This window comes from Globicephala melas, chromosome 17 (genome assembly GCF_963455315.2).
Source record: "Globicephala melas chromosome 17, mGloMel1.2, whole genome shotgun sequence".
Taxonomy (NCBI): domain Eukaryota; kingdom Metazoa; phylum Chordata; class Mammalia; order Artiodactyla; family Delphinidae; genus Globicephala; species Globicephala melas.
In genome coordinates, this window is record NC_083330.1 from 76,818,910 (window position 1) to 76,845,846 (window position 26,937).

A 26,937-nucleotide genomic window follows, 5' to 3' on the forward strand; every position below is an offset into this window, starting at 1 on the left:
GCTCAGGGAAGGGATGTGCTCCCCTCCCTGGGAGCAGCTGCGTCATCCCCTGGGTGTGTGATTACAGAGACCCAGCTCCTCTCCACACAGCGCGGCCATCCCAGTGCCAGAGGCCCCGCTGAGGCCTCACCCCCAAGGCTCTGGGCAGTGTCCTCTCCAGACAGTGCCCTCCACAGGGAGATAGGGACCTCGCCACGAGAACCTGTACGACCTTTCGGTGAGGGGGCAGAAGGCCGGCCTGCGGGATGATGCAGGACGGCTCCAGGGTCACCCCAGCCTGGAGCTCCCGGGGGCTGCCCAGGCCCCTGCAGATTCTGCCCCGAGGCCCAGCTTCCCTCTGCCCAACCAGACCTGCCTCCTTCTCTTCCCCTCAGTGGGTGTCGATCCCAAGAGCACTTCTAATAAACGCCCCGCACTTGCATCACATCCAAGAGTGCTTCCCAGGGGACCCACAGCACATGCTAACCCGGCGGGAGGGACAGGCAGACAGGGCGCTGGGACACAGGCAGCGGAGGGCTGATTTCCAAGGACCTGTGCGGCACCCAGGCAGCAGGAGAACACCTGGGGCTCAGGGTGGGGCCTGGGCTGGAGATAAACGGATTGTGACTGAAACCCAAGAAACACGTGACACCCAGGAACTGTGTGAGAAGAGAAGGTGACGGAGGCAAGGACCTAGAAGAACGTTGCCCTGATGTGTGGGCAAAGACATGCACGATCCCTCAGAAAGTCAAGACAGACGCTGCCCGCGAGGGGAGCAGTGACCAAAAGGGGCACAGAGGTGTTTGGGGTTCTGGTCTTGTGTCCGATCTGGGTGCTGGGTACCACGTGGTCACTTCGTGAAAACTCACTGAGCAGTGTGCTTGTGAACCGTGCATTTCTGCATATAAGTGTTACACGTTGACACTTACATTTTATAAAACATAGGCAAAGGCAAGGGGAGCCCATGCCGGAGGCTGAGAGCAGCGAGAAGGGCCAGTAGTGTGTGTTGAGAGGGGCCCAGGGAGGTGAGGACACGGAGGACATCACCACCCGATCCTGGGCCGGTGTTGACGAGGGCCAGCACCAGGAGTGCACTCATTCATCTTTCCTGGGAGAAAACTGGAGTTTGAATCCACTCACCTTGATCTGACAAGAAATCCAGCATGGTCTGTAGCAGGAAGGACAAGTGCCTGACAGAGAGAGCAGGGTTCCCCATCCTCCGGGACGCGTAGACCAGCTCGTGAAGCAGACGCATCTGGACGGCAGCCCAGCCTCGGTGCGTGCCTGCGACAGAAGACACAGAGCATCAGAGCACGGCTTCAGGGGCGCACTGGCAACCGGGCCGACACATGAGCCCGCTGGAGCCATGTCTAATGTGTAAAACTCGTGATTTCAAGATAACACCTCAACCACCACGCTCAAAGCACAACCAAAGCATTTCCCCTGTGTTTATCCTGGAGAAGCACACTCACATGATGCACCTGTTCACATGGTTTTTTGGTTTTTTATGTTTTTAAAAAATGCTTTATATTATATGGGGTTGGCCAAAAAGTTCGTTCGGGTTTTTCCACAAGATGTTAGAGAAAAACCCAAACGAACTTTTTGGCCAACCCAATATTCTCTCTCTTCTGCAAAGACACAATTTTTAAAATAACCCACTTTGAAATACTTATAATAAGGTTATAACAAAATATTATGTTTTCAGTGGCATGTATTTGAATTACAGCATACTTTTTTTTTCAAGAAAATACTATTTGATGAGCCTTCATTATCAACAACCAAGGCCATAAACTTAAAAAGCACAGCATTTCTCTGAAGTATAAGAACAGAAAAGCAGAAAGCTAAGGTAGAAGAAAGGTTACCAACAAAACTGTGGCTGCTCCCTCCAAAACAACTCAGCGTGTCTGAAATTAGAGGTGGAGGAAATCGGCTGCACAGCCATCGAAAAGTATTTTTTTAAGATCACAGGATTTTAGAGTTGTTTATTCCAAGTCCCTTTTGGCAACAGTTACTGCTTTTAAATATTTTCCACCTTAAAATTCTTCATGAAGATGTGGAAACAGGGCTCAAAAACAGTTACCACCCAGTGCTGTGTGCCCAGGGGCCCCGGGGGGTTGGTTGAAAGGTTGGGGGAAAGGATTTAAGACTCTGACCAAAGCATTCCTCCTCTCATAGGCCTACTGACCGTCTCTCCCACTGCCTACCCTACAAGGCTGGCAAGTCCCTTTTGTGAATTTCCACTGAATCCTGCACAAATCTTGTCCCATAGGCATTATCTGGCACATACAGTGAGGCACCTGTAAGCTTGTGTCTTTGTTTCTTCCATCAGTCCTTAATTTCCTTGGGAGCCAGGATGGTGTCTTATTCACCCAAATATCCTTACTACCTAGTAAGATGCCTAATACAGAGCTGGTCCTTAACAGCCTCGTGGGTCAAGTTGAAAGCATGACGAAAGAAAAAGCCCCTATTTTTCAGACATGCCTACTTAAGCATATAGGGTAAAATGACATGATTTCTGGGATTTGCTGTAAAATATTTCAACAAAGAACAAATAAAAGAAAAAGAAAGGTCTGAATAAAGCCAGATATGGCAAAATCTTATTAATTACTTCATCTGGGTGATGGGCTATCGTACTATTCTCTCTGATTTGTGTATATTTAAATTATTTCATAATAATTTTTAAACTGTTAACTGAATAACAATTACTAATAATTATGAATTGAAATTCTTACAGCTGACCAAACCTACCCACACACAAAAACCTTGATATCCTACCAGTTTTATCTTACAGAAATCTTTTCATACAATGACAGGAGAGGAAGGAATGACAAGTCCCTGCAGTATTTCCACGATGTCAAAAGACCAAAGGCCAAAACAAAATAAGAGATTCTGAAAAGGATGATAAGGCTGAAATCAACGTCATGACTAACCTAGCCCAGAATTCTAAATGACCTGACCTAACTAATCTCCACCCCACCATACCCAGAATGGGGCACATATCACTCTGCAGATTTTTTTTTAATAGATAAGGATCCAGTTCCTACCACAGGCAATTACGGTAAGACTGAGTATAAATTTTCTTAACACCAAATAGTGTACAAATCATAATTTCTATGCGATTCAAACTGCTCGTCCTATAAAATCTGAATCTTTTTATTCTTAAGACAGATTTGCAGTATATGAGCCGGTGATAAAATTTTCAACACTCCTGTATTCAGAAAGTTCAGCAATGTGAGAGTGTATTACCTCAACTACTGCCTTTTACCAAACTTAGGTGCCTTACCACTCTCTTTCATAAGAGTTCCTGGCGAAAATTTAATCTCTCATTCAGAAAAAGGCTAAGCAAAAGGTAGGATAAAAAAATCTTCATATATAGGAACACAAGTAAGATTAAAGTGATGATAAGCAGCCCGTTACGCTAGCAAATACACACAGTGAACTTCTGTGCTCCTACCTCGACTTTCCATAATCAGCTAGGGAAAATGTTCACTTCCAGAAACAGAGAGAAATACATTTCAGGTCCTGAGAATACAGACAATTTCCCTTTTACTCACAGGTATGGGGATTTAGTAGAATTCCATTTAATTCTCTGAGAAATCTTGAAAGTAGTCCAGAGCAACAGTGGAGATGGGGTTTAAAGTAACTTTTATTTCTTGTTAGAAATACAGCCAGCTGACATTTATCACTTTTACCTTATTTGATCTCTTACCTTACCTCCCCACCTCTTTCACAAAATGATGGTGAATGTCCCCTCCCAAAACAGAAGGCTAAGTAAAAAGTATCAAATCACATGGAGGTGTGCTTATTTGTTTCATTTTTCAAAAGAAACATGTTTCATCCATGTGATTTAAAAATTAAGATCAAGAAACAAACTCTGTTCAATAAATGGCAATGAGCACATGCCACGTAGCTGCTCATCAGGTGTGGACACACGTTACACGTATTTACAGGCACGCCTGCTGTGTGCCAGCAAGGGGGACACAGGGACAGGCAGGGTCTCTGCTCTCACGGGGCACACAGCCTGGGGGGGGGGGGCGGGGAAGAAGTGTTAAATCATTGCCCCGTTTTTTTAAGGTACTTACACATTATGGTAAATGCTGTTTAGAAAGAACAGGAGTACGTGAAAGAGAGAAATAACAGGACTGCATTTAGGTGGAGAGACGACGGGGGACCTCTAGAAGAGCTGCCACTCAGCGGAGACCTGAAGGATGCCTGGGGTGCAGCGGTGAATGGCAGGGAAGAGCATTCCTGAGGAAGCAATAGCCAGCAGGAGACCCGACAGTGGACACCTGGATGGCGTGTGCACAACTGGCCCAGCACGGAAAGAAAAGGCTAAGGCAGCCCAGTGTAACTGCATAGAGCCCAGGAGGCTTGCATTTACTCTGGAGCCAGCCTGCAGTTATGTTCCAGGGATACAAAAGGGGTCACTGGAAAGCACCTGCGATCTCTCCAGAAGTCTGTCAGAAGCACACTAACAGGGATCCCGGTCCCACGCACATGGAAACTCAATCCCCCTTCCCATCTCTCTGCAGAGCAACAGTGTGACCGCTCGAAAAACCCCTTCCCAGACACTAACTCACCCCACGAAATCTGTCCCGAAGACGGCCTAACGGAGCCTGTACGCTCAATTGTCCCCTCCACAGGCCTGCAGGTCTCATCTCGTCTCTCACACCAGCAACTCTCAGCCTTTCAAATGTAAACCCCGAAAGCTTCTAGGGCATGTCCAGCTATTCCGCCCTTAACTTCAACCACTGGTACCAGGGCCAAGGCAGGGGGCCATCCCACCAGCACGCACTCCTTCCCAATGGGGCCAGGCCTGAAGCGCTGGCCCGCAGGGCACTTTATTCCAGCCTCCACGTGGCCTCAGAGGGACAGATGGAATTAGACCTCACCTGACAGTATCTGCTGAGCACTGTCCTAGCACATTCTGGGGACTGACTCTCTCAGTCCTTATAACAACCTTCCCGTGACACAGTAAAAGTACCTCCCTGTACAGATGAGGGACAGAGGACTTGACGGGGGCCATGCAGCCAGTCGGTAATGGTGTCACCCTCTCACTAGCTGTTCGACCTGAGGAATAGCATTTAACCTCCCCAAGCCTCTATTCCCTCAAGTGCGGTACAGGGCCCACTGCATCCGCTCACCAAGCCATGAGAAATGATGGTACACGTATGAAACCATTCTCCCTGAGGCCACAAGCAGCGTAAGGCAAGTGCAAGTGCAAGGTGTGCTGGGAGAGAGACCGTGTGGAGCAGACGGGGCGCTCCATCACCTGACCCTCCAGCCCTGGGCCAGGACACAGCTGGGCCTGGGCAGCAGGCTCTGGGTTCCAGGCCTCGCCCACACCCAGGACAGCGTCCTCGTGCAGGCAACACTCTCAGGCACTGACCCTACCAGGCAAGGAAGCTGCTCTATATTTGTCACTTAAAACACTGGGAAATATAAGGACAACTTTTTAAAGAAATAAAGACATCCCTGACTCCAAAATGTACTGTAAAGCTACAAAAATCAAGACAGTGTGGTAACGGAAAAACGAACAAACAACACAGAATGGACACCACCAAGAATAAATCCTAACGTAAACCATGGATTCTGGGTGACGCTGTGTCAGTGCAGATTCATCCGTTGTAACAAATGCACCACCTGGCGGGGATGCTGATGAGGAAGGAGGCTGGGGGGGGGTGATGCGGGGGACGGGGGTATGTAGGAAATGGCTAAGCTCAATTTTGCTGTGAACCTAAAACTGCTCTAATGAAATCTACTTAAACAATAATAAGATCACACAGGGGAAAGTGTGGTGGTAGGAGGGACGTGATAAAATCCATTATCACATGATTTACATTTAGAAGAAGAATAAGCACCGTCCGAGCTCCTAGGTAAATGGGTGAACTGGTGAAACCACTTCCCGTGACTCGCGTGTGGACACACGTGGACACCCTGTCGCGCCAGTGCCACCGCGCGACACCCAGGGGCTCCTTTGCTGTTGTTCATCTTCCGTCATTAAGCGCTGAGTGGAGACGAGAAGGGAAGCCACCAGCTGTGTCAGAAGAGCCTTTCAGCTCCCGGCACCTCCACCCTGAGAGCAAACCCCAGGCACGCAGCGCACCTCTGAGAGCGCTGTCCGGTTTGCACTCTGCCCTCTCCTCCAAGAAGCGGACGGCTGCTCACAACTAGACTGCAGAGCAGCTACAGAGTCCGGGAATTCAGAAAGGGCCTCCCCGGAACGCGGCCGCTCACTCCGTGGAGACGAGCAAAGTAAACGCAGACCAGCGAGGATCCGGGAGCCAAGCTCCCCCGCAAGCCCCGTGGTCTCTCCACTGCTTTCCTCACTTGGCTGCGTCCCGGGAGAGCTCCCTGTGCAACACCAGATGCAAGGGCGACGGCAAGTGTGACCTGCATCCCGAATCCCTCATCCTGGCTCGGCCTGACCTTGGCGCCCCGAATCCAGCACCTCCCGAATCACGCGTCACACCTGTCCTCTCTTTCCCTAACTGTCCTCTGTCCTCCAGGGTCACCTGGACCTACAGCCTCCCTCTCAGGATCCCTGTCCTGACTCCATTAGCAATGAGAGCTCCCAGCAGAAACACCACCAAGTGAAGCCCACCCTCCCCTCTGGATCTCAGTTTCCTGTCTGTAAAGAGAGGGAAGGAGCTAGATCAGTCTTCTCAGAATCATGTGAGACTTTTCCAAACATATATGCTCGGGCCTCATTGCACAAACCCTCCCCCCCCCCGCCCCCCGCAAGAGGTGACAGGCTGGGGGCCCAGGGCAAACAGGTCACGCAGAAGGCCAGCCAAGGGATCCCATCTGCAGGGACGGGGCCCACCAGAAGGTTCTCATTTCTGGCTGTGAGTCCCTTTAGCCCTCAGGCTCCAAGATGACTTTCAGTTAAACACCACATGGTCTCGGTGTTTCAGAACACGAAGGACAGTCCTGTGACCACAGCTGGGGCAAGGCTGTCCAGAGAGTAGAAGCAGCCCTTAGAGGCCAGTTAGAGGCCCACAAGAGATGCCAGGAAGAAATTAAAATGGTCTCTGGGAAGCACCTGACTGCCACTGCCCTGAGGTTCTTGGCTGCAGAAGAGAGACACTGGGGCTGAAATCACAGGCCGCCAGTATTAATTTACCCAGAACTCACAGTCCGCCCAAAAGCGCCAGTCGTGAAACAAGTGCTCAGCAAACCTTACGTTCCATCCCATCTCTTGGGGGAACACAGAGGAAAAAGGAATTAGAGAAAGGAAGAGCAGATGACATGGCAGATGAAAAAAATGTGTCGTGATTTCTGTTTGGGTGAGATGGTGAAAGATCTGGAAGAAAGTGTCACTGAATGAATTCAGACGTGGCTTAGTGTCCATGCATTTACCCTCACCATGTGGCACGGTGTCCAGCACAAAGCAAGAAGCAAGAAACATTTGCTAATAGCAAGACCTCCTAGAGAGGGTCCCCAGTTCTACCCTTGACCCCTTGCACTTAATACCATCACCAACGGCTGGGACAGAAGACAGGGACAGAGTTCAGGTTCAAAATCACTCCATCAACAGTACGAGCCCCATCACCGATGCTATCCAGCAGAGACAAACGTCAAGCCCCTTGTTTAACTTTTTAAAAAGATCAACAGCAAGGGCACAGGATGAGGAAGACCAGGCAAGGTCATGTGACCAGGCTCTATTATGTGAGATGGCTTTAGAAAGGGAACGCTACGTAAACAGGAGAAGTATGCAGACCGCTCCTATCAGCACTGGGCCCACCAATCCTCCCCCTGTGGCTGCAGAGAGGCAGGACATGTAAAGCCCAAAGTCCACGCTGCCCCGCTCCTATCAACACCTCCGGAGCACGTGTGCTCACATGCCAAGCCCCCAGCGGCCGGTCTCTGGCTTCTACAGGAGGCGGGGGCTAATGAAGGGCTGTGTCCTGTCTCAGCTTCCCTCCACTCCTCAAAGGCCACCTGCCGTGCTGCTCACTCAGTCTCCCTCTGCTCTTCCAAACCCCAGGTCCCGCCTTTTAAATGATTTTGGAAAACACTCTGGAAAACATTTTTTAAGTAATTTGGGCCCCCTGAAGTGATTTCAGATATCGCTGTGCTCTGAGCCAGGGCTGTGGCAAACTACGGTCCGCACACCAAATCCGGCCCCACCCGCACCATAAGTAAAGATCTGTCGGCGGACATTTCATCCCTGGCTGTTCTCACACCTCAGCAGCAGAGCCGAGGAGCTGCAGCAGAGGCCGGAGGGCTCCCAGAGCCGGAAATGTTTACTCCCTGGCCCCTGGACAGAAAAAGTTTGCCAACTCCTTGCTCTACGCTAATCAGAATTCATCCTGAGCGTACGATTCTATCAAATGTTAAGTGATGCTCTGGGGAGAAGGTCAGAATGGGGAGAAGTCCAGACAGAGTAATTCATCAAGAACCACCTAGGCAACGGAGACAGAGGAGAGGAAGGCTCTGGAAGGACCCGAGAGCTCTCTGCAAATACCTGGAAGGTCGACACATGCTAGAACTGCTTGTTTGTACGCTGGAGGGCAGGAGTTGTCCTCTTCCCACTGCTCCACTCGCTCACCTCACACATCCCATGGCACCAGGCAAGAGCACGACAAATCATTACTGAGGAGGTGGACACAAAGGGAAAGCGGACACACCGTCCCCGAGAGGTAAGGCAAGCAGGAAGGGGATTCATAATTCTTTCATGGAGAGACCCAGTAATCACAACTACCCAAGAGCAGAACAGACTCATCACTCGGACCACGGGCCCCTCAGGCCGGCACACATGACCACAGAAAACACGTGCCAGAGGACTGTCTTTGCCCTGGTGGGACAGGAAGGTAGACAGCCCCTCAGTTCTCTCCCCGTCTAGCAGGCCAGGCCTGCTGGCTCTGGACGTGAGCTGGAGGAAAGTGCTCTGCATGTCCTGCCTAAAACGGCCATCAACCATTTTTTTTCGCCTGCGAATCACCCTTTGCCTGACACTGGGCATCACACTTGTGTGCACCTGTTATTAGACTCAGAGCTATGTTTAACACATACTACCCTGCATTAACATTGCAGGATAAGGATTTATCACCGAATGCACACCTGTACTTGTACACATATACCCCAGGACTTATTCTAGGTTGGTTGATTTTTGCAAATTGGCTAAATCACATGAGGTAAGTAGGATTCATTAGGTATTTAAGATGTTTCAAGGAGGACACACGTCAGTGAGCTCAGGGGAGATTTCCAACCGGCATGCAGATTTAAGAATGCCAGCCCGCATGCAGAGCACCGCTACGTTCTGTTGTGATCTATCAAAAGTACCCAAGTGCAGGAGAGCTTAGTCACCTTTGCATGCCAGCAGCAGTCATCGTGTCCGACAGGCAGAGCAGGGCCCATTAATTGGACGCACCATTAATTGGACTGAAGCAACTTTCAGCTCTAGTACCTTTGTTGAAGTCTTGCGGATCCAGCGACAGACTGTAGCCAGGAAGCGTCTCGAGGAGGAGTTTGTAGCAGGCCCTCCAGCCAGGCTCTGTGATGCTTGGGGCCACGCACTGCATGGCAGCCACACGCTTGAAGAAGGCGGATTTGCGGTGGAAGCCAATCAACTCGTAGAGCTCAGAGAGGATGCTGTACCGCTGGATCTTCTCCTCCTCGGAGAGCTGAAGCACACAGAGGAAAGTAAAAAGCATGTGAAAGAATCTTACAAGTGCAAAAGGAAACACAAAAAAGCTTTTTCATAAAACAGAGGCCCAATGAAACATGAAGGAAAAGGGAAGCTGAGTTAGTGCACTGACAGGGCAGGATCCAGAGAAGCACCGACATGGAAGCTCCAAGGCCTTCTCTGAGCCCCACCTCTCCAAGCTCACCCTGTCCTTTTGCTAAGAAGGCCCATATTCTCTGGAACAAAGGTATTTGCTACCTAGCACATAAGATGCAGAGAAGGGAAAGAGAAAGGGAAAGACACTGGAATCTGGGCAGGGATTTTCATCAAATACATTAACTTCTCAAAACACAAAATATATAGAACCAGGTAACCAGGTAACTAGACAAAGAACTGTTAATAATAACCACACCTAACTTGGACTTAAATTAAGACTTCATGGCTTACAAAAATTTTTCTTTCATCTACAACCTAACCGTATTTTCCCAACCACCCCATGATGTAGTAATAACAACTTCTGTTTAATCACGACTACAGGCCAGCAATGTAACTACTAGGTAACAGCTCAGAATTTTTAAAAGTCGTGTCTGTGATATAGTCTGTGTACACATTTATTTCCTTTTGGCTTCATTCTAAACGAGGATCTAAATCAATTTTTTAAACACAACAACAATAACAACAAAAAAACAAAAGCGAGGGTCAAAAATGGGGATTTAATACTTAAATGAAACAAGGGGCAGGCGAAGTCACAAAAATGCACGCCATGAGGCAGGGGTAATTAACAGAGGCCGACTATAGATTCAGCTCCAACATCCCTGGCAGCTGAAGCAAAAAGTAGAAGAGGATGAGCTACAGGAGCCATAACGCCTGTGGGATAAACATCTGTGTCAGCTGCTGGTACGTCCCATGCGGAAAATCCAAAACATCCTCCTCACCATCGAGCATCCTTCTCAGACCCCTCATGTTAAGTGCAACAAGCACATGCCCGCAGCCCGTGCCCCGGCCTCTGCCTTGCCCTTCCCGCCAGCCCTCTCCCTCTCATCACTGTACTGGGCTGCAAACCCAGGCCTGAAGCGCCAGATTACGGAGGCAGCCCCACACCTTGGCTTGGCGGGCAGCTCGCCCAGCTGGGGCCCCCTGGATCTGCCCATTTCTCTGCTGCATTGGCTTCCCACCAAGAGAGATTCCTTCCTACACTGGTCCCCACAAAACTCCTCTCTCCTAAATGCAAGGACGTCAAGCCATATTCCAGACTCCTGTTCAACCAGCAAGTTTTCAGTTCCCTCTCTCTTTTTCCTTCTCCAATAAAGAACCTGACTTTCCTCCCTCCCCATCCAACCGTTTTCTTTGTGAGAGCTCTGCGTTCCCCACACACCATCCTGAAAGCCGGGCACCCTGCCGGCTAGGACCGAGATGTCTCCGTCTAACCTGGGCTGCATCCTTACACTTTCCCCCTTCTATCTCAGAAAGCCTTTCCTGAATCTCCCATCCCTCTGATTCTGAGTTTAAATCGACAAAGTTCTGAGGTTACCATTATTATGTGCATATCTACCGGGCTTTTGCTAGGTTCCCTTAGCAACAAGCTTCATTAAGGAACTGCATCAGGAAGTTTAAAGAGGCTATTCTTATATCTGAGTGGAGTAGCCCGCAGGAAATGTAAATGGCTTTGAAGAGAAAATTAACCAGGGACAAAGAGGCCGCAGGTTCTAACCAACAGTGTGTCATGAGCCAAAACGTTATCAAATGGCTCAGTCATTCCTGAACATCAGATCTGCAGGAGGTGCCGGGTGCTGGGTTGAATATACATTGGTCCTAGAGCATGCTCCCACAGCTGGTAAAGTGCTGGGCTTTTCTCTAGTTTTCCAAACAATTCCTTACGACCTCTTTCTCTTATGGTCACTTACATTTCCTACTAATGAAGAAAATTAATTTCAGTCATCTGGGTTGTTTGCGGGGAAGCTACACGACGCAGTTCACAGAGCTCAGACTTTGGAGCCACGGTGAACTAGGTCTGAAGACCAGTGGTAGCATTTACAAGGTAATCACGGGCACGCAGCAAACACCCCAGCCTCGATTTCCTCACCTCTAAAACTGGGTTCAATAAAACCAGTGAGCACAGTTGCCGTGATGATTATGGCCGCAACCTGTTCACCCCTAGGTAAGTGCCGGCAACGAGCTGGCTGCTTAATTAGTCGTAAGTATCATCAGCGGGTTTTAGTTTACCTGAGAATAGATGCTTTGCCGTTTTGTCTGTGGTAACAACGTATTTTACTGAGATTAACACCACCAGAGCAGCACCGACTAGAAACTTCCCCAGCTCTGCAGGGCAAGGCATGTTCTTTTCCTCTGCAGAGCTGATCACATTTTCTAGTCATTTGTTTTTACATTTATCTACTTAGCACCTGTGTCCCCCTCCGGACATTTTGCTCAAGCAGCGCAGGACCCTGTCTGTTTGGCTGCATTGTTGAATGTTCTCGGGCTACAAGACAGTGGGCCCAGGGCCTAGCACCCGGCCTCCAGGACAGAACGTAGAGAGGGGAAAACCCAAACAAGCATGCTTTCATGAGGCCCCTGCACCCGAAATTATGGTCTGACTTGGGACAAATTACTAAATCTTCTTTACCCTGAGGCTCCTCTTCTATCAACAGGAATGAAGCACTTAGCACACAGAGTTACAAAGGTAGAAGGAAATAACCAAATTCACAACCTAGTCAAGTGTCTGCTAGCGGTCCAACACACACGAGCTGCCTTTATTGCTCTGACACGTCACCGGTGGGGCTTTCTAAGTGCCAAGCAGTGTGTGAAGTGCTCTGCGTGTGTTATAATACTATTTATTGATACAACTTACAACAAATCCAGGAAGAAGTGAACATTATCATTCCCATTTTACAGATTCACAAACAGGCTAAGGGAGGTTACATTCCAGTCCAAGGTCACACGGAGGGGAAGTGGCGGTTGAAACCTGAATCTGGGCTGCCAAGGTTCGCGTTCCTTCTCTCTCACTTCTACCTGACCTGTGAAATCTACGTGCCTGTGAAATCTACGTGTTCGACAGACAAATCTGCAGACAGCCAGCTGTTAAATGCAAGGCGCCCAGCCGTTTGTCAGTGCTAATTACCATAAACTACTCTCGTAAACAACGAAAGACAAGACAGGTGATCCATGTTCCCGCTCACAAAGAGAAGTTCTGCCTTGAACGCTCCTGCAACGTGCACAAACCCTTCCCAATACCACTAGACCCAAACGTATTCTTTTTCATTTTTTTACATTTGCACAGGGCTTCTTAAGGCAGAAGCCACCTGCAATAATTCCATCTTGGTTCCTTTCAAAGTTTCCAGATTAGCCAAAATCAGTCCCAGAACAGACACAACTCATCAGTTCTACAATGGAACACACTTGACCAAGAACCAAAACCTTGTCCTGGTTCAGAAAAACTATAGATCCCTCTTTTTTACTGTCATTATAAAATCCCACCAGTGTCTATCTGAATTATGGTTTTCTCAGAGTATATGCCCAGTAGTGGGATTGCTGGGTCATATGGTAATTCTATTTTTAGTTTTTTTGTTTGTTTGTTTTTTGCGGTACGCAGGCCTCTCACTGTTGTGGCCTCTCCCGTTGCAGAGCACAGGCTCTGGATGCGCAGGCTTAGCGGCCATGGCTCACGGGCCCAGCCGCTCCACGGCATGTGGGATCTTCCCGGACCGGGGCACGAACCCGTGTCCCCTGCATCGGCAGGCGGACTCTCAACCACTGCGCCACCAGGGAAGCCCTATTTTTAGTTTTTTAAGGAACCTCCATACTGTTAGTTTTTTAAGGAACTTAGTTTTTTAAGGAATTCTTAGTTATTTAAGGAACCTCCATACTGTTCTCCATAGTGGCTGTATCAATTTACATTCCCACCAACAGTGCAAGAGGGTTCCCTTTTCTCCACACCCTCTCCAGCATTTGTTGTTTGTAGATTTGCTGATTATGCCCATTCTAACCAGTGTGAGGTGATATCTCATTGTCGTTTTGATTTGCACTTCTCTAATGATGAGTGATGTTGAGCATCTTTTCATGTGCTTCTTGGCTATCTGTATGTCTTCTTTGGTGAAATGTCTGTTTAGGTCTTCTGCCCATTTTGTGTGTGCGTGTGTGTGTGTGTGTGTGTGTGTGTGTGTGTGTTACGCGGGCCTCTCACTGTTGTGGCCTCTCCCGTTGCGGAGCACAGGCTCTGGATGCGCAGGCTCAGCGGCCATGGCTCACGGGCCCAGCCGCTCCACGGCATGTGGGATCCTCCCAGACCAGGGCATGAACCCGTGTCCCCTGCATCGGCAGGCGGACTCTCAACCACTGCGCCACCAGGGAAGCCCTGCTCATTTTCTGATTGGATTGTTTTTTCGATATTAAGCTCCATAAGCTGTTTGTATATTTTGGAGATTAATCCTTTATCCATTGTTTCATTTGCAAATATTTTCTCCCATTCTGAGGGCTGTCTTTTTGTCTTGTTTATGGTTTCCTTTGCTGTGGAAAAGCTTTTAAGTTTAATTAGGTCTAATTTGTTTATTTTTATTTTCATTACTCTAGGAGGTGGGTCAAAAAAGATTTTGCTGTGGTTTATGTCAAAGAGTGTTTTTCCTATGTTTTCCTCTAAGAGTTTTATAGTGTCCGGTCTTCAATCCATTTTGAGTTTATTTTTGTGTATGGTGTTAGGGAGTGTCCTAATTTCATTCTTTCACATGTAGCTTCCAGTTTTCCCAGCACCACTTACTGAAGAGGGAAGCAGCAGCACAGCACAGGGAGATCAGCTTGCTGCTTTGCGAGGACCTAGACGGGTGGGATAGGGAGGGTGGGAGGGAGGCTCAAGAGGGAGGGGATATGGGGATATATGTATACATATGGCTGACTCACTTTGCTGTACAACAGAAACTGACACAGTGTTGTGGAGCAATTACACTCCAATAAAGATCTGTTAAAGGGCTTCCCTGGTGGCGCAGTGGTTGAGAGAGTGCCTGCCGATGCAGGAGACGCGGGTTCGTGCCCCGGTCTGGGAAGATCCCACATGCCGCAGAGTGGCTGGGCCCGTGAGCCATGGCCGCTGAGCCTGCGTGTCCAGAGCCTGTGCTCCGCAACGGGAGAGGCCACAATAGTGAGAGGCTCACGTACCACAAAAAAAAAAGATCTATTAAAAAATAATAAAATTAAAAAAAAATTTTAATGTAAAAATTAAAAAAAAGAAAAATCCCACCAGAACTCATTTTGCTGTCTGCTCAGCTGGCAACCAGACACGGAGATGAGTCAACTCCAGCAGAAAATCGAGTTGAGGAGAACTCGAAAGGCCCACACCCGCTGCAGCAAGGCGGGCCCCTTACCCTCCGCACGGCTCTGCTGACCCCTAGTGTTCTACGAAGACCAGGCCAACAGAGAACGGGCTGTTCCCAACAGCTGCAAATTCCCACACATTAAATAAAAGCATCTGATCTTATAAAATACATTGTATATATACCCACCTGTGAAAACAGCTTCACCAAAAGCCCAAATGTTCAACATTAATTTGCAAAGCCAACTCCGGTCCGTAAGGGTGAGCAAGTCTTAGGACACTGAGTCTTCCAAGTCCCTCCCACACCCAACCCTCCACCAAACTGCCTGCAGTTCTTCAGCATGCTTTTAAATGCATCCCCCCGCCCCCCAGATGTCCCTCCACGCCCTCTGGCCTGAGTATAAGAGCGGCTACTGGGTAACTGCAGGGCAACACTAGACAGGACTAGACACAGAGAATCTGAACTAAACTACTCCTGATCACCATGAGTTCGTTATTCCATCATTTTACAGATGAAAATATCGAGAGATATGGAGGATTATGCTCAAGGTCACGCAGCTAATAAGTGGCAAAGCGGGGTCTGCACACAGGCCCACGACTCTGCTCCTCACTCCAGCATGACGCCCCAGCTGGATCCCCACATCCACAGGGTTCCCTCGTGCGTGCCTGACAGGTCCACGTTTCTTTGCTTTGACTCACGACCTATAACAGGTCTGCCTTTTAAGCACCTTTTCCATCCACTGTCCCTCAGCAACAAAACAGCTCAGGCCACCAAACGACTTCCGGCTCCCCAAGCCCTCCGTGCTCGAGCCAGGTCACGCCTTCGCACCTGGTCCCTGCTCAGAGGCTCTTCAGCCCCTGTAGGTGGATTGTTTCTGCTCTCTGCAGGGAAACCCCTCTGGGGAGCCCTCCTCTCACCCTCAGCACAGTAGTCCCCGGGCCGCATCCCGAGCTGTCCCACTAGATCTGCATGTGCCCAGGGCTGCTCTTTGGACCAGCAGCCTAAGAGCCAGGGATTACGCCCTGGTCATCCCTGCAAACGTACTGCCCAGCCCAGAGCTCACACCCAGCAGGTCACCCGGAAATCGTGGTGAGTGATGGATCCAACCCAGATGTCTGTGCATTTGCCAGCACTGCTGACGGCTGGTTTCCACCCTTCGCTCAGTTTCCCATAAAACTGAAGCTTCACCGTCAAGTGGTGGGTTTTCACTTTTCCTGCCCATCTTTACCAGAAACGTCAAGGGAAACCAAAACCTTTTCTCAACCCTTTCCTGACGGCGCATTCCCATCCGTGACACCGCCGTGCTCAGCAGCTTTCAGTCCACGTAGTGTTGTTTCCCTTACGCTAAATGGCTCCAAATGTTGTGGGATTTTTTTCTCGTTTTGGTTTGTTTGTACTCGGTTTATTCGCTTGATTCTGCTTTTGTCTCTCCCTTCAGTGTTAGGCTGGCAGCTGCCACTTCTCACTCCCTTCAGCTGCCCCCCTCCCAGTGTCCCGGGGGTGCAGTAACAACCTTCACAGAAGAGGAAACCAAGGCACAGAGAGGCTAACTTACCCAAGGGGCTAAGCCAGATTCAGGCCCCAGCAGTGTGTATTCCGAGTCCCTGTGCTAAACTCTTATGCTAGAATAGCTAACTTCTTATAGATTGTGGTTATAAACATACGAGGTATCAAAACATGTATGAGCAGCATACACATCAACGCTGAGACCTTCATTAACGCCACTGCTTTATTTCTATTTTAAAAATTAAGAACCTCTGGGCTTCCCTGCTGGCACAGTGGTTGAGAGTCTGCCTGCCGATGCAGGGGACACGGGTTCGAGCCCTGGTCCAGGAAGATCCCACGTGCCGCAGAGCAAACTAAGCCTGTGCGCCACAACTACTGAGCCTGCGCTCTAGAGCCGGCATGCCACGACTACTGAAGCCCGCATGCCTAGAGCCCGTGCTCTGCAACAAGAGAAGCCACCGCAATGAGGAGCCCGCGCAACGCAATGAAGAGTAGCCCCTGCTCGCCACAACTAGAGAAAGCCCGCGTGCAGCGATGAAGACCCAACGCAGCCAAAAATAAATTAATTTGAAAAAAAATTAAGAACCTCTGCAGTCAATATGGTAAAATGTTAATACGTTAAACCTAGATGATAGAGGCATGTGTGTCTTATTACTCATTCTCTCTTATATGTTCAAAATACAAAATGATTGTAAAGCCTCTCTCCCCTCCCCTCCACCCACTACCCTCTCTCTCACCTGAGCCTCCCAGACCCACATATTTTACAGTCTTTTCATTATATCCACAACTGAATCCACCTGCGTTGCCCCCAAACTCCCTCTGCAGCTTTCCCTTCTCCGAGCACAGCATGACCATCATTTACCTAATTAATCAAGCCAGAAACCTGGGCGTTATTCTGTCTGCCCTCACATACAACATTAATCCCTTCCTTTTCACCCCCTAAACATGTCTTTGATCTGTTGACTTTTTTCCATTGACCGTCCCACCACCACTCAGGTGAAGCCGCCTACACTGCCCACCTGGACTCCTCGAGAGCCTCCCACCTGGCCTCCCTCACCATGCTTACCCTACTCCACACAAAGGGGATCCCATCATTCCTGTGCTTTTAAGACCTTTCTTTTAAAAACCACTGTTCTTAGAATAAACTCCAAGTTCTTCACCTGGTGAATGTCTATCTTTGCCACGAAACTGTCAGCTTAATGAGAGAAGACTCTGCCTTCTCCACCTCTACGCCCCCTCCCGGCACAATGCCATGCTCAGTAAAGATCTGCTCGATTACAGTAACCGGTATTGTAACCCTAGTCCTGGGTCCTTAACCAAACTGCTTCACTTTTGAGTCTTGGTTGCCCTGGCCATAAAAATCCAAGGTAGATTAGAAAGATTGTAGACGTTTGGCTAGATTATTGATTTGGGGATTTTGCAGTAGCAACCTGCAACTAAATGTTCTAATGGCTTTGTCTTATTAAAAACACATTATTAAAAACACATCCAGATTCAAGTAATATTTGTGGAATGCCTTAGGAGCTGTACAAAGTACTTTCACACACTTCGTGTTTTATAACATGAACAACCCAGATAGGGTCACAAATGGAATAGCTTCACAAGTGACAAATGTAAGGTGATAAGGCATTAAGCTTGTCCAAGGTCGCAAAGCTGGTGAGAGCAAAGTCGTTTCTCCAATCAAAAAAAATTTTGAAAAAACAGAATTCTGAATTTTGAGGGTAAAAGACCATAATACAAAGAGGTAAAACAACTCCCTTAATCAAAGTTTCAAGTTCTGACTCCAGAGTTTTAACCGTGCCATACTGAATGCTAGCACAGCAAAATCAGATGGTCTTTTGGTGAATAAGCTCCAGGAAAACCGCGTTAATTCTTCCACTCATAGGAGGACACACACCCACCTGTCGAAGGTTGATGTAGACTGCATTCTGGAGAAATTCCGAAGCTTCCATGCTCCGCTTCTGAATGGCGAGGACACGGACGGCCTTGACACACGCTTCTAACTCAATCACCCCGGCGTTCTTATACTGCAGGGTCAAAAGAGAAGAGGAGAGGTGTTTGTGTCAGGTCGTGCAGGCGGTACCACAGGGACTCAGTGACACTGAGCAGCACGTCCCCACCCAAGGGGGGGACTTTGTGTTTGAGAAAGTCTATCCCTTAAGGGGGCAGAAGGGGTTGGTGGGATTGAGTGAACCTATAAATGCCCATATAGATATGTTTGCGTTCATTCAAATAACACAACCAACAGTCGCTGGATATTCTACAAAATTTCAAAATGTTATCAATGGAAACTTTGCTATTCACTTCCACTTAATCTCCTGCTCGAAAACATTCTTAGACTCTCTCACACCTGCAGCTTTGATGCAGTAGTTGCCAATTCATGTTACTTTGTTACAAAAGTTCTAGCTCCTTGTATCACTGTATCTGTCCTCTCTTGGCACGTTTGATGTCTTTCTGCTTATCTCTCTGAGTTACCTGTTCCTGCTTCTCAGATCCTGAGAGGAAGGACAAATGAAGATACATGAACAGAAAAGGTACCGTGGGCTTCACACAGCCACTCAGTAATGATCCCGGCGAGAACTTCTCCAATCTCATCTTCACCTCTCAAGGTTCTGCACGAGGTGACATCCAGCCAGGAGAGCTGGCCTTGCCCACGTGAAAGCTGTGTGGCTCAGACGTGAGGACAGGCCCAGAAGCTGGCTCTGGAGCCCAGGCCCCCCTGCTCTGTGCCTTCCTCTTTCCCGAGGCCCCAACTCGAAGCCCTCCATGCTCCCTGTTCTTCTGCCCTTTTTATTTTTTTTTCCTAATTACCCTGAGCTGGAGTGGTTTTCATCTGATGTATCTGAAAAGACTTCCTGCAGCTGGGGAAGAGGCTTCTGAGGTAAATCCATGTATTCTGGTGCCTGATAAGCGCCCGAGGCTGAGAGGCCCCCCCACCAACACTCACCGAGGCGTTAAACGTGCTGTGGAGTCAGCCACCCCCCAGCAAGTGTTTGCTGAGACCCCAAGGCCTGCCTGGCATAACCACTCATGAAAATGCAGTCTGCCCACTTTTCAATTATTAGGAAGCAAAAATATCCAATTGCCCATGTTTCTTACTAAAATTATTTGTAAGGTGGGAAAAGAAATTACTGTGCCAGAAAGAGCAGGTCTCCACTGTTTCCTCATTTCCAATATGTAACAGGCGCAGAATTTGTGATATAGTACATGTAATTTATCAAAGACAGCACAAAAAGAAACTATACTTACCTAACTACCAATACTGAAGTCAAAGTCTATCAATTTTATATACCATTTAACGACACAACACAAAGAATCTAACAGGGACTTGATTTCATTGAAATATAATTATTTCCTTTCCTTCAAAATTCTTAAAATAACTTCTACTGAAGCGAAAATAGAAGTCAACTCATTTTTTTCACATATTTTGGTTATAGTTAAATATTTTAAATATTACAATGAAATTTAAATTGCAATCATAAAAAACTGTTCATATATTAGTAGAAAGATATACAGAATCAATGGGAATCAGGAAAAGAACGGACATTTACTAAAAGTCTACTACATACCTAGTCTTTTACAAGCATTCTCCTGGAACATAAGCTCTCTGATGCAGGGGCCCCCATTTTCACTGCTGAGTTCCTAGTAATCATCTACCAAGGCACCAGAATAGAACTATGCAATCAATATTTTAGAAATAAATGAGGGAATTATCTCATTCAATTCTAAAACAAACCCCTAAAATGAATACGGAACTTATTTACAGATAAAGAAAATAGGGTCCCAAAAAGTAAAGTTTCTTGCCCAAGGTCACAAAGCTAGTAATTGGTAAAGGCAGGATTTGAACTCAGGTCTGTCTGACTCCAAAACTAAGGTGGAAATCTCATTCCATTAGGAAGGGTCCAGCACCACAGACAACCCTCCTATCTTTGTTCAGATCTAGCCTTATATAGCCTTAGCATCCCATACGTAGGGAACTCGAGGACAAACCATGACAGTAAGGATTTTATAGCCAGTAATTTCTTAGGTCTTATTTACGAAGTGTCAGCAGATCAGCAGAAAAGCTCTGTAAGAAGGTATTTCTAAGAATAAAACCAAAGAGAAAACCCATAAGGAAAAGGTTTACTATATTAAAAACATTTTTGACCACAACCAAAATGAAAAACCTCATAAACAAAACAAAAGGCAAGCAACATCAGGAAAAAGATTTGTAATATATGTCAATGACAGAAAAGAAGCTAATATCCATGATTTACAAAGAGCTATCACAAAGCAATAAGAAATGCTCCCTAATTTAAATGTATGCAAAGGACAAAAACGGATAATTCATTTTAAAAATGCAATTGGCTAATACATGAACAATGTTCAATACCTCACTGGTCATCAAATGCAAACTAAAACAACGAAAAATTACTTTCACTCATCATATTGGCAAATATTTTAAAAGGACAGTGTCTGTTTGTGGGAGAACAAACTGTTATAAAGCTTTTTGGAGGACGATACAGCAATGTATATGTAAACTCTAAAAAATATATGCACACTTTTTGACTCAAGTCCACTTCTGGGAATTGTTTCCTTTTAAAAAAAAAAATCAGTCCAAAAAGATTTATCCATCACGGCATTTATCACAGCACTGTTTACAACGGTGGAAAGAAAAATTGAAGGAAAATAATATTCAGTAATAGAGAATTGGTTAAATGAGTAATTCTATATCTTTTCATTCCCTGTTGGAGAAGGAATTTGGAGAGTAACTTGAAAGTAACCTATGATAAGTGTAAATGTCATATCCAGTGACTAAATTTCCAGAAATCTTAACTAAAGGAATACTCATACAAGAAGAAAAGAATATATGTACAAGAATGTTCAAACATTTTTTTCTAAGAGTGAAAAAGTGAAGATTCAATAACGCAGAAAAACGCATAATTTGCAAATGAAAAATGTAGGTCTCCACACAGTAAAGAAGTACAGAATGCTCACCATTTTATGATATAGATGATATACATCGACAAAAAGAACAGAAAATAGATATTAAAAATGTTATCTCCAGGCTTCCCTGGTGGTGCAGTGGTTAAGAATCCGCCCACCAATGTAGGGAACATGGGTTCGAGCCCTGGTCCGGGAAGATCCCACATGCCACGGAGCAACTAAACCCATGCGCCACAACTACTGAGCCTACGCTCTAGAGCCTGCAAGCCACAACTACTGAGCCCGTGTGCCATAACCACTGAAGCCCACGCGCCTGGAGCCTGTGCTCTGCAACAAGAGAAGCCACCGCAATGAGAAGCCCACGCACTGCAACGAAGAGTAGCCCCCACTTGCCGCAACTAGAGAAAGCCTGCATGCAGCAACGAAGACCAAACACAGACAAAAATAAATAAATTAATTAATTAATTAATTTTTTTTTTAAAATGTTATCTCTGAGGACTTCCCTGGCAGTCCCGTGGTTGAGACTCCGTGCTTCCACTGCAATGGGGGGCCGCAGGTTCGATTCCTGGTCGGGGAATTAGGATTCCGCATGCCGTGCGGCATGGCCAAAAAATTTAAAAAGTTTTTAAATAAAAAATTTTTAAAAAATTTTTTAAACGTTATCCCTGAGTAGCAGGGCTATGATAGCCTCTTTTTCTCCTATTTTCAGACTTATTAAATTAAATATACATGATTTTTAATCAACAAAAACCATTTTTAGGCATATAGTATTATGCATTGGGGAATACTACATGAATACTTACAGAAACAAATGCTTAGGAGATACGGCAGCAGCATTACACAATGTAAAACAGGGACTTCTGATTAAAACAACACAGTCACATAAAGGATCTACAGAGTAAGATCACCTTGCTGTAATAGGAAATGGCCTCCTTGTATTTGTCAATTATGTCTTCAGGGCTAAGGCAGTTCTTAGCCCGTCCAATCTCAGCGCTGGTATCTGGATTGATGCCATTAGTGGTGAGGGCACCTGCAAACCGAGAGAAAGAAAAGAAATAATCTTTTGCTGTTTCCATCTTGTTTCTTTGTTATTTTAAAAGAAGGGCACAAATAAGATAAAGCTTGAATATTCCCAACTGAAATTTAAATAATGAAACCATAAAGTCTTCACAGCTTATACACTCCCTATAATAGTCTTACCATCAAAGCATTGTATTAAATGTTAATTAACTCAGAATAAGTTTTCCTCCCTGTTGAAACTTTTTATTAAAGAACATGAAATGCATTATATAAAAGTAACATGTCTATAATAACTAGCTTAGTTGCCTTGACAGCAATGCAGTCAGTGTGCATTATCTCCCAGCACTAAGCTCTTCTCTTAACGCTACAAGAAACCAGACTGCACCCTCAAATGGAGATAAACTATGTGAAAGTATTTTCTGAACTATACAGCACAAAAACACATAGCTTACAAATACTGGCGTCCTTTCTGAGGCTGTCATTTTCTGTTTCTGGCCAACCCCTGTCAATAAGCAGAACCACCTAATTCCCCAGCCATCAAACTCACAGGGGCAAGAGCTCTGGAGACATGTCCGTTTATAGAATGTAACCAACTACACATAGAACTCTGACAAGAAAAAGATGAAATACTCTTTGATTTCAGAGAACACTCAAAAAATACTCTCGTTAGCCTCATAGCAGGAAAAGCTGGGCTTCTCCTAAGCCACTTGTTTATTTCAGGGACACTGAACAAATCCAACAAATTCTGTTCCCCTCATGTCTACTGGGAGACTCAGGCACACATGTGCTGTTATCTTATAACTCACGGGGCAAAGGGTGTGTCTCACACGGCCCACAACCTTCACGCAAGCTCATTGCCTCGCCTTGCTGTCTAAACTTGGTCCCATTTTCTCACCTGCTCTCTTGGTATTTTGTTATTCTGTATGCTGCCTCAAATGCTTTTTGGAACAGGACAGAAGAATGAGTGGATAGATAAATGGACAGATGGACAGGTGAAAGATGGGCAGACGGACAGAGAGACTCTAAGCAAAGAGGAACAAAGAACATTTCCTACGCAAAATCCTCTTCTAGTCAAGGAAGAAAGAACCATAACAGAGAACTGGGAAGAGACAGGTGGCTTAGGATTTTGTGTTTCTACAGATTTTGTGAAAATCACAGCAAGAGATAAGAGGGTAGAACTATAAATAATAAAAGAAAAGGGCATGCATGCCTGAATAAAATATTTACTTTCTAAAGAATAGATTCAAATCAGCAAGGCCCAATGACACAATCCTTGGGTCCTTACAGAACTGAGAAGTCCACTTCCAAGCCACAAGGCAACCCTTTGGAGCACTGAGAATCTACACTGGGTGGTCATAAGGCCATCAGAGCAAAAACTATGTTATTCTGCACTAACGAGGAATCAGAACCTACGTGGGGACATCCACGCGTGTCCTCATTTACAATCCATGGCAGCGTTACGTGGCGGGGGGGACTCCTAGTGAGCCCCGTTTCTGCAGGGGAGGAAACAGGTCCTAAATAGGGTGAGCATTCCTACTAGCTCTCCAGTAGTAGGAGCTGGACATACAGATATACAGAGCCGTTTACTCCAGAGCAGGATTTGAACCCAGGCCTGTATTTTTTTTTTTTTTTTTTTTTTTTTTTTTTGCGGTACACAGGCCTCTCACTGCCGTGACCTCTCCCGTCACGGAGCACAGGCTCCAGACGCGCAGGCCCAGCGGCCATGGCTCACGGGCCCAGCCGCTCTGCGGCACGTGGGATCCTCCCAGACCGGGGCACGAACCCGCGTCCCCCGCATCGGCAGGCAGACTCTCAACCACTGCGCCACCAGGGAAGCCCCGGGCCTGTATTTTTAACCACAGTACTATCCTGCTTTGTGTGTTTTTCATGTTTACAATACCTTTGTTTCTGGCATGAAATAATATTTAATAGATGATAGGTTATCTTGATTTATCTCATTAGCTCTAATAATTTGTCTTCATATTGTTGAATTTTACTCTTTTCCCTTGGGGAATGGAAGGGAAAGAGTGGGAATCAGAATGAGGTGGGCTCTTCATTCTTCCTATGGTACCTCACCTCATCCAAGAAGCCCCCAACCAGGGAGAAGGAACAAATTTTCCCTCCATATTTAAAAAAAAAAAAGACACCACTGATAATGGGCGTTCCCTTAATGATTTACTTAATTCCAGTACAGAGGCCGGGGGGAAAAAGCATATGCAGAAACCGGGAAGAATATAACCTGTAAGAAGGTAAAAAGAGCATAGCTCACGGGAGAGCTTAGTGGGTCAGACTGATTTAATTTCACTCAATAAAAGAATAACACGCTCTAAAAATACTAGTATGCAATGGATTTGATCTTTCTTGACACCTATAAAGTTTTGACAGTCCACATGTAACATTATTGTGAACCAGTGAAACAAGGAGTCTATAGACAGGAAAAATCAATGCCACAGGCAGGCTGAAACCCAGGCTAGAGGAAAGGAAAAGAAAGAGCATAGTTAAGAAGTGGGGAAAAGCTGGAAAAAAAAAATCATCACAAGGGCTCCCCAGTATCAGTCCAACAACAGTTTAATAATTCATTCAAGAGAAAGTTACTGAGTTCCTATTATGTGCAAGACAGTATAGGAGGCACAAGCCAGAAAGTCAACAAAAGTAAAATGAAGCAGAAATAAGAGGGAATGGGACTTCCCTGGTGGCACAGTGGTTAGGAATCCGTCTGCCAATGCAGGGGGCACAGGTTCAAGCCCTGGTCTAGGAATATCCCACATGCCACGGAGCAACTAAGCCCGTGAGCCACAACTACTGAAGCCCGCGCACCTAAGAGCCCGTGCTCCACAACAGGAGAAGCCACTGCGATGAGAAGCCTCAGCTCGCCGCAACTTAGAGAAAGCCCGCACTCAGCAGGACCCAATGCAGCCAAAAATAAATTTAATTAATTAATTAATTTTAAAAAAATAAAAAAGAAATAAGAGGGAATAAAACAGAGACAAATGATGCAGGAGAAAGAACGGCAAAACCATAAAAAGAGGAGAAGAACAAGGGTAGCCCCCACTCACTGCAACTAGACAAAGCCCTCAAGCAGCAATGAAGAGCCAACAAGGCCAAAAATAAATAAATAAAAATTTAATTAATATTAAAAAATAACAAAAGATAAATAGAATTGTAAAGTTAGAACATTGTTGAAAAGCTGTAAAAATACTCCAAAAAACAGATCAAAACATATATATGTAGGAAGGCTGCCCCCCGTCATATATAAATGCAAACTTATTTTTGTTCATTCATGGGAACTAAATTACTTTATCCAAAGCATAATATATATTTTTTTATTTTATTTATTTATTTATTTATTTTTGGCTGTGTTGGGTCTTCGTTTCTGTGCGTGGGCCTTCTCCAGTTGCGGCGAGCGGGGGCCACTCTTCATCGCGGTGCGCGGGCCTCTCACTGTCCCGGCCTCTCTTGTTGCGGAGCACAGGCTCCAGACGCGCAGGCTCAGTAGTTGTGGCTCACGGGCCTAGTTGCTCCACGGCATGTGGGATCTTCCCAGACCAGGGCTCGAACCCGTGTCCCCTGCATTGGCAGGCAGATTCTCAACCACTGCGCCACCAGGGAAGCCCCAAAGCACAATATTTTAATTAAAACAAATAATCAATATTACACTTCTCCTGTCAAATCTAGTTCATAAATTTACTCTGCTATGTAACCATAACGTGTCTAAGATGGAGCTAAAATTAATGAAAATACCTTTGTATGGTTTGTGGAACTCTTCTCAAAATTCCAGGCTTTTAAAATAAATCTGAGCAGTATTTCTATACTATCTTTTTTCTTGTGAAGCAACAGATACTGTTGTCAAAATTCTGTCATTATAATGATTCATGAGCATCATGCTCTAACTAATCTGCCAGATAATAAGGCACTATCTTGACACTGTGACCAAACAAAATGAAATATAAGGAAGACAATGACCCTATTCTGGAAAATTTACAACCTATGTCAACACTGGGGTTTTTCTTTCATTGGTTAGCAAAATAAAATAAATCATATACTTTCTTAGAGCATTCGGTAGCCATGACTCTTCTTTTAGTGTAATGACCAGAAAAGAGTTAAGTATGACTTTTTTAGGTCAATTAGCAACAATCATCACTGGAAGGTAAGTAATGCGGTATTAACTGGTAGCAATGCTTCCGCCTACATTAGACCTAAAATAAAACTACACTGAGTTCTGAAAGTATTATAAAGGAAGAGATGAGGTCCCTAATGAGAAAAAAATAGTAAGAAATCAAAGAAGTAAAGGCTTTTTAATTAACCATTCCTACAGAAAGGAATAGACTATAGTAGTTAAGAGAACAGACCTGGAGACAAATGTGTGGGTGTGAATTCCCACATCACCGCTAACTAGCTGTACCCATGACAAGTCAATGAACTTTTCTGCATCTCAGTTTCCTCATCTACAGACTGGGGATAACAGCAGTACCTATCTCCTAGAACTGTTGTAAGAATTAAATTGCTTTTAAAATACCTCAGATCTTAGATATGACACCAAAAGCACAGGCAACGAAGAAAAGTTAGATAAAGTGG

The 26,937-nt window shown here is 46.1% G+C and overlaps 1 protein-coding gene across 7 annotated transcripts in view; it reads right to left on the reverse strand.

Moving 5' to 3' along the window:
* TRAPPC9 (trafficking protein particle complex subunit 9) overlaps window positions 1-26,937 on the reverse strand; it is a 539,837-nt gene that overhangs the window by 430,736 nt on the left and 82,164 nt on the right. For all 7 annotated transcript variants that reach the window (XM_060287242.2, XM_060287245.2, XM_060287244.2 and 4 more), the window contains 4 exons: window positions 22,251-22,372; window positions 18,318-18,443; window positions 9,392-9,608; window positions 1,120-1,263 (listed from right to left, as the gene is read on the reverse strand). In XM_060287242.2, the coding sequence (XP_060143225.1) occupies window positions 1,120-1,263; window positions 9,392-9,608; window positions 18,318-18,443; window positions 22,251-22,372 (609 nt within the window). The remainder of the gene's footprint in view (window positions 1-1,119; window positions 1,264-9,391; window positions 9,609-18,317; window positions 18,444-22,250; window positions 22,373-26,937) is intronic.